Raw genomic sequence first — 16,845 nt, 5'->3', positions numbered from 1 at the left:
ATCAGTAGAAGCAGAGATTGCTGTAGAAATGTGAATGTACTTTATGACGGTCTGTAGTAATTCTGTACATCTCTTATGTCTGTGTTCTTATAGCCACTTGGGCACTGAAGTAGCTGAAATGAGAAAGAGGCAGCAGTCACAAAATGAAGGAACATCAGCTGTGTCTCAAGCACCTGGAAACCAAAGGCCCAACAACACATGTTGCTTTTGTTGGTGCTGTTGCTGCAGCTGTTCATGGTATGTCCTGTAGTATATTTGGTTCCATATCCACCACAGGTAAATGATGAGAATGGAAAGTGCCAAACACTGGGAACATGCAAATTTCTGGGACAGGATTGATGCCAAGAGGCACAATTTATCATTTCACTTAAAAATGTTATTAAACAATTCTCTGATTTGGTTGGACATTTTGTGAGGGGGAAGAGGAGAGAAGAGTAAATTCAAGCTATATTTACCCTACTTAAACCATAACTAAATGAGGAAATTTCAGTTGTAAAACTAGCATGTGTGAATGAGAGACCTGATACTGAACATTTAATAATTTGCATTCAAAACATTTTTATTTCTGCTTGTACTTCTGATATTGCAGCACTCTGCATTCAGGAGGGTAAAAGGGAGATGGCCATAAATGTGAATATATTGTGACCTGGTTTACTACTTAGTTGTCGAATAATATATATTCTGTAAATATCAAAACACAAGCCTTAAATTCTACTTTATCTTTTAACTGGTATGGTGTAATTTTAGTGGAAAAAAGGCTCAAAAATTATGGTTGCCTATCCCTTCCTAAACAAAGAGTTCACTTGGAAAGTCAAAGATTTAAAGCTCATTTCAGAAACAGGTTTAAATTCTCAAAGTTTTGAGATGCATCAAGTCTTTATTTGTTATTTTCATGAACACAGTTACTGTTGAAATATAAAGTAATTGACATGCAGTACTCTTCAGAGCCCGTACTTTCTGTTACATACACAGTTCAGTCTTTTTGGAATGACCATTCTTCTGTGTATCTGTGTTATTTTAACTTGAATCAACTATCTGCCCCAATCTAAAATCTGAGGCTATTTGCTCCCAATATATTTAAAAATACATACAAACATGTATGCATCAGGCATCAAATGGGACAGCTTTTTGCAAGATGCCACATCCTGGAGGCAGTACCAAGGTGGGCCTGCCTTGGCTGCTACTTCCAGTTTCACCTGGAGGCAGAGGATATTTGGAGCAAGGATGAGCGAGAGCTCATGCTTTTACAGAGTTACTTTGCAATGTGTTCAAAGTGTTCAATGTGTTGGAAGTGTATTAAATGGGAAGAAAATGGAGGATGTCTTGCCACTGTTATCTCTGATTTGTGACAAGGGCACAATGTAAGATTAATTGTACTATTAGAGACCTGAAGTTCATTTAGCTCAGTATCCTGTTTCAGGAAGTGACCCGTAGTGGATGCCACAAGGAAAGGATAAAACAGGTGGACATGCACCTCCTCAACCTACCCACAGCAAAACTCCTCACAACTTCTGGCAATCAGCAACTTAGGGACTTCCTGGCCCAGGGGTTATTTCTGTGTGTTTTATAGCCCTTGATGGAATTCTCTTTCATTAATTTGTCAAACCATTTTCTGAATCGACTTCCTGAACTCATCTAAACTTCTGGCATCCGGAGTTTGCTGTAGCAATAAATTCTACAACGGTCCTGTGCACGCTGTGAACTATTACTCCCTTTTATTTTTTTTTTTTAACCTACTGATTTTAATTTCATTTGATGCCTCCTTGTTCTTATGATTATGAAGTACAGTGAATAATTGTTCCCAGAATGATCAAGATTTTATAGACCTCTCACATCCCCCTTTGGCTGTACTTCCTTTCATAGTCTTCTCTATTTTAATCTCTGTGATACAGAAACTGACCCAGACCATTGTTTCTCCTTATCTCTATCTATCCACCTATCTGGTGCCTCTCTATGTACCTTTCCTATTCTACTATCGCCTGTCTGAGATCTGTGACTAGATCTGTTGCAGTAGTCAAGATACAGGTGCACCATGTTTTGTGTTTGCTCTTGATTTTTCATTGTTAATTCCTCTGCTTGATTTTTAACAACCCCTGAGATTATGTTTTCATAGAATTATCCACCATGACTACACCATCTCTTTACTGAATGGAAATAAAGCCCATCACTTTCCACGTATAGCTAGGGTTGGTTTTTGCCTTGCATACTGTAACATGAATGGCCATAAAAGTATCAGTCTAATTTCTAAAACTTAAAGACAACTGATTTTATTTTTAAGCATGCTGTAGCTCAGGAAGACTTATTTAACAGCTATACTCTATTTTGAAGCTTTCATGAGCTTTGTGACCCCTAGATTGCTTCCACTCCTTAGAATGCAATATGTTTGAACAGATTATTCATATTAAATCTAAAATAGAGCTATTATTGCTTTTAAGTGTAGGATGTCCCTTCAACTGCTTTACTAATTGTTTTTGCTGTTAATATCCTGTCTTTTGGGGGCCAAGGGGGCTTTTTTGGTAAAGTAAATCAGACTGAGCATGGAGAAATACTGTTAATTTAAACTTGTTTTCAGGATTAAGTCAAAGAACGGGTCAAAGGGGATAGTGACATCACTTGTGTTTTCTAAAATCAGAAAGGTACAACAGATGATAGAATAAATCTTCTCCAGCTCTGTCTTCTGTGATTCCATAGTTGAAACTCCATTACAGGAGAGATGGGACAAAACCTTGAAAAAGGCTATATGAAATGTTTCAGAATCTCAGTCAAAATTAAGTAATTGGTTCTGGTGTCAGATTTGTTTGGTAAATTTGAACTGTCCAGGTAGAATACAGATTACTGTTCTTGCCTCAGTTGTGTACCCTAAAAACCTACAAAAGTAAATTAAAAAAAAATGTAACAAACTTTACTGGTCAGTCATTATATAGTGCATTCCAGGTAGGTAATTCTCTAAGATAGTCCTCTGTGATAGGAAAGCCTACTTGATAATTGTAACAGGTTCTCTAGACCTAATGTGATTACATGCTTTCCCTAGTTCCGCAGGTCTTTGTAATATGAATTTCTCAAGAGATACCTGCCTGGAAATGTTGCTGGATTCATTAATGGTGATTACAGAGCTTTAACTGTCAATATCAAGATTAGGACATTCTTTCTTCTGGTTTTCCACCAGCCTGTGTGACTGCGGACAGCTCATACATCACTAACTTCTTAGTGCCTCAACATCCTCACCATTCATAGAAACAGGGGGGGTGGGAAGTTAATGTTCAGCTTTTAGTAAGAAGCTTCCACTTTTATGTTTGGAGAGTTAGTTCAATAGCTCGTATATCCAAACAAATCATTAGAATTCTAAAAATATATTTTGTGAATCATGTGATGTTTGTTTTCTTCTGTTCCACCCTGTGTTAAAATCAGACTAGGCATTAAGTCTTCTGTTTGCATAACAGCATAGGCAAATATTCACACCTTTGTTTAGGGAAATATTACCTTGCCTAATAGAGACTTGTTAACAGCAAAAAGTTAGATTAAAAAAAAAATTTAGTACATCTTATTACGAACTTTGAAAAAATCTAATAAATCCTTCTTAAAAGTAACAAATATTTGGACGACTCCGTTGTTGTGGGATAACCCTGGTAGGCAGCTCAGCCCTACACAGCCGCTTGCTCACTCCCCCTGGTGGGATGGGAAAGAGAATCCGGGGGTTAAATGACAAAATTCAGGGGTTGAGATAAAGACAGTTTAATAGCTAAAGCAAATCTGTGTGCACAAGTAAAGCAAAACAAGGAATTCATTCACCACTCCCCATGGGCAGGTGGGTGCTTAGCCATTCCCAGGAGAGCAGAGCTCCATCATGCCTAACGGTGACTTAAGAAGACAAATGCTACAACTCTGAACCTCCCTCCTTCCTTCTTCTTCTCCAGCTTTTATTGCTGAGCATGATGTTATATGGTGTGGACTATTCCTTAGGTCAGTTGGGGTCAGCTGTCCTAGCTGTGTCACTTCCCAATTTCTTGTGCACCCTCATCCTGCTCGCTGACAGGGCAGTGTGAGAAACAGGGAAATCCTTGACACTGTGCCGGCACTGTTCAGCAACAGCTAAAACACTGATGTGTTATCAACACTGTTTTGGTCACAAATCCAAAACACAGCACCATATGGGCTGCTATGAAGAAAATTAACTCTATCCCAGCCAGACCTGGTACATCTAATGGCACTGATAATTGTCAGGACAGTAACTTGCTCAGTTTACCATGACAAAGCAGGGCTGATTACCAAGTTCAGACTGTTTGGATTGTTCAGACTAGTGAACATGGAGATAAATAGGCTTCTTAAGTTGGCTATTTCATTGTAATAGGTATGGTCAGAATGTTGCCCAGCTAGCTTAAGCCCTGAACTGGTGCCTGAGCATCAGTAGTGAAGGAAGCAGTCCTCCTCAGTGGAGAAGTGCTTCTGAAGTTCCCAACAGGAAAAGCTTGTCCACTTACCACAGAGGCAGATGTTATATCCCTCTGGAGATCTTCTATAGGACCTTTCTCTCTCCACTGACCAGATATAGACCTTAGGCACTTACTTCAGGAAAACTGCCTCCCTATGGCATCTAACAGATAAGTACCAGGAAGGTACCTGTGGTGCTGGACTGAATCTCACCCTGTGTCTTAACCTTCCACAAAACACCATTCACATAAAGGACAGACAAAGTGGCTTCCTTACTAGGTGTAACTTCAATGACTTGGGTAGCCTGAGGGTTGCAAAATTTGCAGTAAGACTCCTAGCATGACAGTCTATAATTTCCTCAATCACACTTTCTCCAGAGAGCTGCACATTTAGCATTTAGTGCTATGGATTTACAATTTTGAGCTCAGCTTGGCAAGATAAGGGTAGAAGCCTGCTCTTTCACCTCCCCAGCCTTATTTAGCAATCCATTACTCCAGATTCCTGAGCAGACATGAAGCCAGTCATTCTCTTGCAAACATCTGTAAATCTCATTCTTCAAAAAATCTCTCAAGACTCTAGCACAGGGAGGTTGGATATTGTGCCAATTTTAATTTGCTTCCTCTTTTGTCTCTCACCCAGAGCAGGAGTCATATCTTCTTATCCTCTCTTCCTTTCATAAAGTGCTCAGTGAATTTTAAAGCTGTGGGACACTCTGATGCCTGATAACCCTTCTCCTTTTACCACACGCAGGAGGCTCAGAAGGCATCTAACATCTGCCCTGCAAGAGACCTTAGCAAGACGGGAGTCTGGGGGATGTGAAAAGGCTTCCAGGGGATAAGTGAAGTTGATCACAAAACTTCACTTGGTTCTGTAGCTCAATTCAAATGTGCGAGCTGGAAGGCCTTTACCTTAAAGGGAACCATTAAAATAACTGCTGAAGACTCTTGTGGAAGAGGGAAAGGAACTCACATGTCCAGCAGCTCCAAGCTGTGCCCTATACAAAAGCAGTGCCTGCCATTTGATTTCTTGTGACCCTTCCATGACTAGTTTCCCACACCCAAGAGATGCCAAGGGAGATAGGGTATTTGCCAGCTTGGCAGTAAACAAAAGTTGCTCTTGGCAAGAAATCTCTCTCCTCCAGATCTTATAACTTGCCTATGACTGCTGAGAGTTAAGTCTGAAACTTCTTCCTGATGACCTTGTTACACAAATAGTTTTCTTCATTAAAGAGAACATTTTCCTTGCATGGGTTTAGCAGTTGACTTGGGCCTACAAGAAGATATTTCTATCACTTGTGCCATGAATATGGGATGACAGATACAGTTGCAAGGATAATTTGAGATCATACTGCTATTTTTTCTCTGTGGGGTTCAACTTTTTCCTCCTCCTAGCAAACGGATAGTGTTAATGGTACCCTAAATGAAAAAAATAAACCAAACCAATTTTTTCTGCACTTCCCACCTCTGTAGTACTTTGAGATTAATATCTTTTTTTGTGGCATATTCAGTTTTAGTTTGCCATCGAAGAACTGTATCTAAGCTTTGCATGATTCTACATGAGACAATCCTTGGGGACCATAGTCATGGCTGCTTTATATTATTTAACTATGTTAATAAGTTTAGAGGAGAGAAAAGCAAAGGAGGGATGGAAATAAAAAACAATTTAATGCAATAAATTATAGCCACATGTTCTGAAATATGTGGAAAACAAAATCCATATTCTTCTTCACATTCCTGTCTGCAGCAGAACTAGGAGTAGACTAGTAGACTACTAGAAGTAGACTGGAGGTGGGCTGGTATAAAATAGAGTCATCCAGGCTCCAGGGCTCCAGGTTTTTGTTAAAGCTTTCAGCAAGAAAAGAAAATCTTGGTCTCTGAAACTAAACCATTAATTTTGAAAAACATTAATTTTGAAAAACATTTTGTCTTTCAATTTTTTTTTTTTTTGCAAACTTAATTATTTAATTCTTCTTTTCCTCCCTGAACACACAGGACAACACATTTGAAACAGATATATTCGGCTCTGCATTTTATCTTTTCAAAACATCACACCTCAGAAAAGCAAATATGGAAAAGTGCACTGGGAATTCTTGTACTCTAGTGCAGAATACAGAAGTGCAGGCTACTGTACTCTATTTTACTGAAATAGAAGGTGATATTTTAAAAGATATTTAATAGGAAAAGATGTTCCATTCTGAGCTTTTTTATACTTCAAAGCATCACAGAACTTCCATATGTTTTTATTATTTGCTGTTGCAGAGGTCAAAGATTAAAACATTCCCTCTCTTTCCTGAAGAATAATTTATTCTGAGTGATAGTAGGCTCAGCTAGCATGGGAATTCATGCTTTATGCATCTGTGAGACAGTATAATCTGTATCATCACAGTGCAATGGGCAGCACTGGTGCTTTCTTAGGAAAGGAGCACCATTTCTTCTGACAGGTAGAATTTAGAGCTGGATAAAATCCATTATACGACCTGTCGCACAAGCTACTGAATGTGATATTCTAGAAAATCAGTCTTAAATCACCTTGTCTTTAAGTCTACATATCCGCAGTCCTGAGGCCATGAGAGAAAGCTGCCCGGCAGACATTCCTGTTGTCACTGGAATGCACCATGGGGTGAGTGTGGCATAAGGATTTACATACTTAGTCCTCAGAAATGGGCCTTTCAAGGTTCCCTGAGCTACTTAAAATAAGAAAGTTAAATGCTCAGCATTTGGAAAAACAAGCAGAAGACACTCTAAAAATAAATAGCTTGTCAAATATTTTTTTCATACTTTTGTAAGTTATGTTAACAGTACTTATTAAATAATACGCAAGTAAAGCATTTCTTTTCCCTTTAAAGCAAAAAAAGGGATGATCTATAAAGTTAAAAAAAATCAGAGGGTGGAAGCATATCTTCCTAATGGGTATGATATTTAATAGGCTCACTCTGTTTATAATTCAGACAGGGTAAGTGATTTTGCTGGAGTTTTATGGATGCTTAAGTCCTTGGGGCAGGCTGGGGACAGGTGGCTCTGTGCATGCTTGTTTACACAACTCTCCCAGGACATCACAGCCCTGTGACTTGCCAACCTCTGGGCTTGTGCACTTCTGTGACACTGGGCCAGATTGTTGGCGTTAGCCTAGTAATTTCTGGAAGTCTGCTCTCTCCTTGAGCCAGAACACATACACCTCAGATGTGATTCGGTAGGTGGCTTATGGCAGAGCTCCCGAGGTGGTGAGTAAAGGCAGCTTTGACCACATCGTGCACCTCCCTGTGAAGCAGATGTGAAACAAGACCATTTGAAAGAGGGGAGCACATTTCTTCTATATAAATGATGCCACAAGGTGCAAAAGTATGCTAGATGACGCCTCAGGTATATTAACTGAAGTGAACTAATCCATCATTTTTCCTGCATCTACTTCTAAACAGTAAGGAAATCAAAATGTTACTGGCAAGCCAAAAGGCCTATAGAAATAAAATTTTCAAAAAGCAAAATTTAATGCAAAAACAACTAAAGGAAGCTTAAAGCTAGCCTGTTAAATCTCATGAGAGCCTGCCTTGGTCACTGTGGAGCCCTGTTTTAAATTGACTAAATACATCTCATCTCCTCCTCAAAAAGCATCCCAGAAATCCCTACTTCCAAGCTCATCCACCACCATTTATCTTCCTCCTTTCTTTTCCTCAACCCCCTGCTACCTACCTCCAAAGCCCTGTGGAAGCACAGGGAGCAGGGGCAGGCACTACGAGCCACCAGCTCCCACAGCAGCAATAGGCTTCCACATCTGCATCTGCCATGCAGAAGAAGCTTTGGTGCAGGCCACTGCTGTGTGGGATGTGCAAAGTAAATCAAAATCATGCAGTTCTCTAGGAGAAAGCTGTAAGCTACACACTGCATTTATTTTGGCAAGTGTCTGCAAAGGGGTAGTCACTAAGGCACTGCTGGCCTACCATGAAATCATAGTGGAAGCACAGATACACAAGACACTATACAGACATTCAGCATATATAAATAATTTAAAATTAATTTTCAAACAAGAACTCTGGTTTGAAAATACCTTTAACACTGTAAACTGAGTCTAGCCCCATGTAAACTGATAAATGTTTCTGTAGTATATTTGTTCTTCTCCATAATAAAACAGAAATCTAATGCAAAGAGTGGAGAAATAACTTCTTATGCAGCCAGTCTGTTAATTTTGATCATGAGCTAATGGTAAAATCCTCATTAACATCAAAACCAGCCTCAGATCCTAGTATCAGGATTTTATCCTTAGTATTTTAAACTTTGAAAGTTCATTTCATTTTGAGGAACAGGTGGAGGCTCATGTATTTACTGATATTTTTACCCCTCTGTGATAACAAAAGCAGGTTAGAGAATGGGTAAAGCATAAACATAATGTACTAGTAAATTTTTAAGAAATGTTTCTGAAGCTTCACAAATCAAATGCATTGTTTCCTGTGTGCACAGTGCTAAGATAAGAAACCCTCATCAGTCTAACTGCAGAAAATAGTCCTATATTTCAAACAAATAATTCTTTAAAGAAAATTGGAATGCAAAAAAAAAAAAAAAATCAGAACTGCAATCCTCCTAAATTGAAGAATAAATACATGCTTAGAGGGGATTTGGGATTACACAAGGCTCATTCTAATTCAGCCACGCATAAGATGCTGACAGTAGCTCCTTAGAAGGAGATAGCAGACTAAATCTAGTTAACTTTGGAAAATTATCTTGATTCTGCCGTGGCACAGCACACAGAGTGTATTCAGGGACAGCTGCTCTGGAGGAGACTACAGGGAGAGAGAGCCATAGCAGAATCACCTCCGCTGGGGTAAAACAGCTTGATGTCTCCTCAGAGGCTGTTTAAGAGGTGGATTGCTTCAGAGCATCAGCATCTTGGCTCTCCCTTGCCACTCATGCCTGTTTCCCACCTGCCTGTGCCAAAATGCTGTTCAGCTTGGTGTCTGCAGAACAGTGGCTGAAGGAAGATTCGTAATGTCATGACAGATTTTCTGTCACCAGCACACAGCTTGACTGTTGCTGTGGAAAAAATTAAAAACAAAAAAACAAGAATACTGAGGATGCCTGAGTCCAGTTTACCCTGTGATTTTCAGCTGTTTAGGATTTTGGAGCCTTTGCAATCTCCCCCGATAGGGTTTGGGCTGTTTTTTTGTTTCCTTATTGAAAATGTATCAATTATGTATTTACACAAAGATGCATTAACTCAGGAGTCTGTGGAAAACCATAGAGACGGAGAAGTGTGTGAAAGGTCAAAATGGGTCTGAGATCAAAATATAAGCTGAAGTAATGCATGTTAATACATGGTGTCATTTTAAAGGCACCAAGGCAGCCTTGAAAGTCCTCCCAACTGTATTCATCATAGAGTATAACAAAAAATTAAATATTTAACATGCAAAACCAACAAAATAATCTTATCCCAATTAAACACATTGGGTGTGTCTATCCTAGTAAATTAAGCAGGGCCAGGGTCTAATATGGGCTCAAGAAATCAGCCGTACAGCTAAATTGTTAGCAAGTGTTAACTCCCAGGCAGAGTTTTGGCCAATGCCAAAGTGCACAGTCTCAGGCAATGACCTCTTGCAGGTGCAGAAACCCTGTTTTGTGTATGGGCTTTATGGACTGGGGCTACATGGTGCCAGTCAGCCGCAAGGCCACAGGATGCTACCAGCCTGTTTTATCTGCAAGCATAAATGTAGTCTGTAGTTCCAAGCCAAAAGGGAAAAAAATTAGGCTACTTAAATCTGTTAGCAGCAAATTTTCCATCTTACAAAGGTTTATTTTTTAACCATGTATCATTCCAAATCGGTTTAAAATGTCAGTTAAAACAGGAATAAATGTCTAGCGCTTTTAAGAGAAAAAAGAGAATGCATCATGGAAATGAATCTGCACCCTTAGTAGATAACACTTACAAGGTGGAGATCCTCTCACTAGAAAAGTGGGTCAGACATTCATTATGTGAGGCAGAAAGGCAAAGGAGATGTGAATCTTGTCTAGTCACCCTTAATAATTCCATAGTAAATATATTTGTCTAGATGGCAACTCTGGCTCTTCTGAAGTAGCTGATTGAGGGCCTGATACTGGCAGATGCTGAGCACCCATTATGGAGCAATGGATATCTTCAGTTCCTGTTGACATCCATGTTGAAAGTGCTTCCCAGCTCAGGGCCTTGTCTAACAGAAACCCTGGAAATCAGTAGTTAGCATCCATCAAAACAGATGCCTGTAACATACACAGGCTGGCATGGCAGTTCTCAATCCTGTTTGTTAGTTGGACAGATGTTAAGTGGAAGATCCCTTATCTTATTTGATTGTAATGTGGATAAGTGTAAAGTAGTTTGGTCCAGACTCATTTCATAAAATACCATGTTCATAAACACCATGGTAGGAATCATATTTTACATATACATAAAGCCCTCTTTAATAGAAGAACTTTGCAACACCTTCTGAAAAGAAGAAATGTGAATTTAGTATGAATGTTCCCCTGCATCTCTTCCCATTTGGAAACTGAAACTAAATTTATGGAATCAAAGGAGTCACTCTAATCAGGCTCAATTCTTTACTGTTACTGCTATTTTAATCTCTGCAAACCAAGAATAATAAAAAAAAGCCACTACAGAAACTGAGACTAGCCCCATTTATTAGATTTGAGACCATTAGGCTTGCTTGCTAGTGGATTGAAAGGCTTTTATTCATCCAGTTACCCTTTCAAAGAATACAATTTCTATTTCTTTGAACACTAGACAACTGCCACTTTTAATTGTCTCAAATATATGAAGGAATTGCTTGCAAAATAGCTATAGCCAGGAGTAAGAACACTGTGGATTGTCTAGTAATTAGATGTATCCATTGTACAAGATGGAATATGAATGGTAATATTATTCTGAAGGAAGGAATGAAGCTGACAGCCAGACTAGTGATCTGTTGGGTGACCTGACAAGAAAAATACACCCTTGAGTTGAATCTTGCCTAAAGCAGAAACCAGCTCTACAGTAATGAAAAAAAGCTAGAGTGACTCCATTAGGGATTGTTGGCAAGCAAACTTTGGCAAGCCATGGATTTCTTACCTATACAGAAATTACATTCCACATCTGAGAACAAAAATCTCAGATATTTACCCTAGAAAGGACTAAAAGTTTCCAAAAGTTGTAATAGCTTCTGGTGTGACTATTATTATGTAAAAGTAATGTAATCTCTTTAAAGTAGAATCCAGCAGAAAGCATATTTTCTTACAGATTTCCTGAAGAACAAAATATATCCGAGAAAAAGTAGAGTTTAGGACAGTCAGATTGCTTTAGATTGCTAGTTCTTTCCTCGCCGTTACAACTTTTGCTCAGTGCTAGTCTAAGTTTGAGGGAGATACTGTCCTTTATTTCAGAAGCTGAAGTACAGTGCACACTGGTAGTTTCCATCTGCCTTTGGATGCCTGCTGAGCTGCAATATCTGTACCTAGGTAGTTTAAATCAGTCACACAAGAACAGAGGAGGAAAGCAAGTTCAGCAAGGCTGTCCATTAAAAGAACCAGTCTCCTTTTATATACTTTTTAGCCTGCATTGACCTTGAGAGCATTTCTCTCCTTCATCCTGAAGTCATTCTGAAGTGTTAATATCATTACATTTTTTTTAAGTAGCCCCCAAAAATACTATTCTATCACAATATTTCATTAAATATGATTGTAGTAAATGTGTTGGCTGTGGCACTGGTGGCCACACCTGGAGTACCGTGTCCAGTTCTGGACTCTTCATTGCAAGAGACTTGGACGTACTGGAGAGAGTGCCTCAAAGGGCCACTAAAATGATTAGGGGACTGGAGCATCTCTGCTATGAGGAGAGGGTGAGAGAGCTGGGACTGTTCTTCCTGGAGAAGAGAAGGCTCAGGGGGATCTTATCAATGTGTATAAATACCTGAAGGGAGGGTGCAAAGAAGATGTAGTCAGGCTCTTTTCAGTGATGCCCAGTGACAGGACCAGAGGCAGTGGGCCCAAACTGAAAGAAGGGAGGCTCCTTCTGAGCATCAGGAAAAAACAGTTTTTAATTGTGAGGGTGACCGAGCACTAGCACAGGTTGCTCAGAGAGGCTGTGGAGTCTTCATTCCTTGGAGGTATTCAAAACTCATCTTGACATGATCCTAGGCCACCTGCTCTAGTGGATCTGCTTGAGCAGGGCAGGTAAACAAGATGACCTCCAGAGCTCTGTCCCTTCCAACCTCAACCATTCCATCATTCTGTGTTTCTGTGATTCTGTGTTCAACTTGGCAAAAACTAAACTCAGATCTTAAATGTTTGCAAAATATTTCTGGATGTATTTGTGGACATCTTAGGAGAATGTCCCTTCTGTCAGGGGTTCTGCAGCAGATTAGTTTTTCCACTACCAATCCACTTCTGTGCATTTCCTAAAAGAAGAAAGAATCAGTAAAAAAATTACTGCAAAGATCACATTGCAAATAGAAATCTATGATGAAAGGTGTATTGACACATGGATTTTTAATTCTGCAAGGATTTGCTTTCAAATTCTTCATAGGGTCCAAAGGGAAAATGCAGAGTTTGGACAAATTTGAAAGCTTTTCTGCCAAATGTATACTGAATTCAACTTTTATGGAAAATACAGCAGAAGAATATAACTCATGGCTTTAAAAAGAGACTGTTAGTTCAACTGTCCCTTATGAACAGAGAAGGTTACCAGATTTTATATCTCTTCCATTTAAAATTGTTAAATATATAGGAAAGGGACTAGAGTCAAACACTGCAGATTTGCTAAAACCTTTTTAGGTACTTGCTTTACTGAGCACATCCCTCTATAACTTGCTTTAGCGTAGCATTCATATTTCAGTAAGGATGATCTATCTTCACAGTGGCATGTGGGATGCAATTTAATAACCTTATATAATGATCTTACATAAACTCCAAAATCTTGGCCAAGACTTCCCATTAACAAAGAGATGATTATACTCTTAAGCACTAGATCACTTGGGTTCAATTCTGCATTTACTCAAGCTGAGAAGTAGCACAACATAAGACTATCAGGACAGAGCTAAATGTCTTAACTGACTAGACCTTAATAGCCTGAGATGCTCCAGATATCTTAAACCTTAATTTCCACCAATCTCCTTTTTCTTCTGTGGTTTACAGTTGAATCTGTAATGACTTTGACCAATTACACTGAATCTAGCATAGTATTAAGAAAGCACTGTGACTGAAGAGCAATAAGAAATTCAGCCTGTTCTCCCCCACCTTCAATGTATGGCAAAAACATACAATCTCAGATGAACTGAGAAGTTTCTTATTTTTCGTGGGGAAGTTCACAACTCTGAAAAATGATGAGCTGGCCTTATCATAAGCCTTTGAACAAAAGAATGCACAGCCCTTAGTCCAGGTTTTCACAAGGAAGAAGGGTAGGACCCTGTTCATCCATAATGTTTTTAAGTGTATTTCCTTCTAAACTCTCAATTATCTCGCAGGGCTAAAAGCTATTCCTTCACACAGAGAAGTCTAAGTAGCACATTAGCCTAAATAGCACATTACTCTAAAGAGCCACACTGCAAAATAAAGACAGGAGAACTGTCAGCAATTCCTTCAGTCACCCCTGGATTGCTGCTGCACCTCAGATGTCAGAAATACAGCAGTGAGCAGGCCAAGATACCTGTGTGTAGGCACGGAGGGTTTTTGACCACATCCCCTTATTCCTGTGTCCACACACTCCACAGCCATACTGTCAATGCCAGTCTTCTAGAAATGTCAGGACTGGTTTAGGGAAGCAAGGATACTTCAAAATAACCCAAAAGACAGATGCAGGTTTTGCTGTGCTTTATGACTTTGATACTGTAAGGCACTGCTCTTTAAACTTCTCTCCACAGTTCTTAGTATAAATGTGATCCTGAGTGAAAGGTGGGGCTGCTAACTGTTTGCAGAACTCTGAGACATAAAGTTCTAATAAGCTCCAGGTATCATGAAGTTAAGAGTTATAGCTGCTGGATTTCCTAATGTACTATTTTCTTACTAGAAAATCTATTTTCTTGTAATCAGAAAGCTTACTGGTAAAAACATCTACTATGACAGAATGTAATTTTTCTGAAGAGCTTTTTAAAGCTAAGCATAAAATTACATTTAAATCTATTATTTTATTACATTAGCTAGAATTACTTACAAAAGACTAGTTAAAATAACAGTTACTAACAATGAATGAGACCAAGACAACTTATTATTTCATTTTAAAATGCAATGATAATTACTTTTAAAAGCATCAAAGCAAATTATGACATTTCCTTAATCCTAAACTTTTCCACAAACACTATTTTGTAGAAAATCCAATTTGGAAGTAAATTAACTGTCACATCTGTGCAGAAAACAAACAGTTCCAGTCAGCTGCATTCTTTATAAAACCCCAGTGGAAGGGCCTGTGAAAGAGTTTCTGCACCCATCCTGGGTAGCAAAAATCAGACCAGAAAACTCCCACCTTGAGCTGCCCCTTAGCCCACAGGATTTATAGTATGCAGAAAGGTGCATATGGGAGCCAGAAGTCTGCCTGCATTTACTATTACTGGATCCTGAGCAGACACTAAAGCTTTTCTGCTGAAAGCACATTCACAACACACACAACTGCCCAACTGTCTGTTACAGACTGTTTCTCAGCTGTATGCTCTTCAAAGAGATGGAAAAAAGGAAAAAAAAAATCTGAAGTATATCACACTACAACATAGCAAACTGAATCAAGGGGGAAAAATACCACCAAGGAAAATTGGAAGGGAAGAAACTGAATGTTTTCTAGCCATTGGAAGAAACAAAACATCTGGTTTTCATATATTTCATTTTTATTTTACTTTTTGTGATCTGTGAGGAAAAAAACCCAATAATTAAAAAAGGGCCAGTTACCACTGCAGCTTTTATAGTTACAGGTCAAAATGATGAGACCACAGTGTAAGCTGAACAAAGATCTGGGAGGTCTGTGACTACATCCGTTTCCTCATCTGAAGCTTTGAAATATTGGAGGGTTTTTAGCTGTAATACAAAATCTCCAGGTTGCTAAGCTTGCAAATACTCGCATTATACTAAAAAAACAAAAAAAAACAAAATATTTGTTTGGGTTTTTTTCTTACATGAAGTAAGGCTTGCAGAATCACACCTCAATTTCACTCTAAAACAGCTGAGTCCAAGCTGGAGTCTATGCTTGTTTGTTTTTTTTCTTGTAAAAACAATTTGGATTATACATGTCTCTTGCATCGTCTTTTCACCTAAGGCAAATGTAACTCTGGCACTCAGGAAACTTAGCACCACAGGTACCTGGACGTTTTGAAAGGAGTTTATAGATTCAGTGGACACTGCCAAGTAGGCTGATTATAGCCTTATGGTAATTGTTGGCTTTCCCCCAACAGACTGCTTTTCTGTGTCAGTCTACTAATCACAATCTTCATAATTTATTTTTAAGCACAAGGCAATTCATTTTTTTACTCAGATAAGGATGTAGCTATTTCTCACTAAAATTCTAACTTGTTTTCAGTATAAAATTTTACATCCTACATTTCTTTACTGAATTCAGTGAAGATCTGTAAATCTTATCTCATTAAAGAACTAGGATGGACACTAATTAAAAAAAAATAAAATCTTTCACATCTTTTTGATATGTTTCTTCTTTGGAACAAAAATTTTCATGTTCTGCTGAGTTAAGATCAGATTCTGATCATTTCAAGTAAGTGATTCCAAAGCCTCTTGACCACTGTTCCCTTCCAAAGTTTCTCACAGGTAACCAATGCAGACATATGGAAATACCAAGTCTGCAATTTTTACTGTTTCACGGCTTTCCGTGGATGAACAGCACATCTCTTATGCTGGCCTTGCAGACCTCTGGGGGTCCATGCAAGCCTCTCTAGAATTCATTTAGTGCCACTAATTTGACGGAAGTTTGCTCTGCACTTCTATGCTTTGCATAGACAGGTATTATTACAGCACTCTAAGTGCTTTAGTCTGTCTTGCTATACTTACAACAAGATAAATTTTCAGAGATCAGAACACTTGGCTTTGATGGCTGATGCATCCCCTTTCTCTCTAGTACAGTCAGAGGCCTGAAGGATATATTGCAAGTTTATCTGTGCTTATGAAAATACCTAGTGCAAGGCATCACTTCTTCATAAAAATCATGACTCTAGCTCTAGTTTTTCTCAGAATAATTATCCTGGATATTATACACTTATTGTAACAAAAAGTGAATTTATTTCCTGACTTTGATAGAAGCAGGTTTTTTACCCTTTAATCAGCTTAAAAAAAAAAAAAAAAAGTTATCCTTGGATAACATTGTTCATGTAACATTTCATTCTCATGGATGCCTATTTTTGTGCCATTAAAAGGGAGATAGAAGATAGCATTACTGACTAAACTTGTAAGTGATTTTGAGATTAGCATAGCTGTATTATTCTTTATGAATGGATCG

At 38.7% G+C, this 16,845-nt stretch overlaps 1 protein-coding gene across 3 annotated transcripts in view; it reads left to right on the top strand.

Annotated features, from left to right (window-relative positions):
- The window catches only part of RGS17 (regulator of G protein signaling 17), a 75,238-nt gene that overhangs the window by 44,210 nt on the left and 14,183 nt on the right, over positions 1–16,845 (top strand). For all 3 annotated transcript variants that reach the window (XM_033011704.2, XM_033011705.2, XM_033011703.2), the window contains exon 2: positions 94–237. In XM_033011704.2, the coding sequence (XP_032867595.1) occupies positions 119–237 (119 nt within the window). In that variant the 5' untranslated portion in view covers positions 94–118. The remainder of the gene's footprint in view (positions 1–93; positions 238–16,845) is intronic.

This window comes from Tyto alba, unplaced genomic scaffold (genome assembly GCF_018691265.1).
Source record: "Tyto alba isolate M040663 unplaced genomic scaffold, T.alba_DEE_v4.0 Super-Scaffold_22, whole genome shotgun sequence".
Classification (NCBI taxonomy): Eukaryota; Metazoa; Chordata; class Aves; order Strigiformes; family Tytonidae; genus Tyto; species Tyto alba.
Note: the sequence above shows the minus strand (reverse complement) of the source record. Positions and strands in the feature narration are given on the sequence as shown.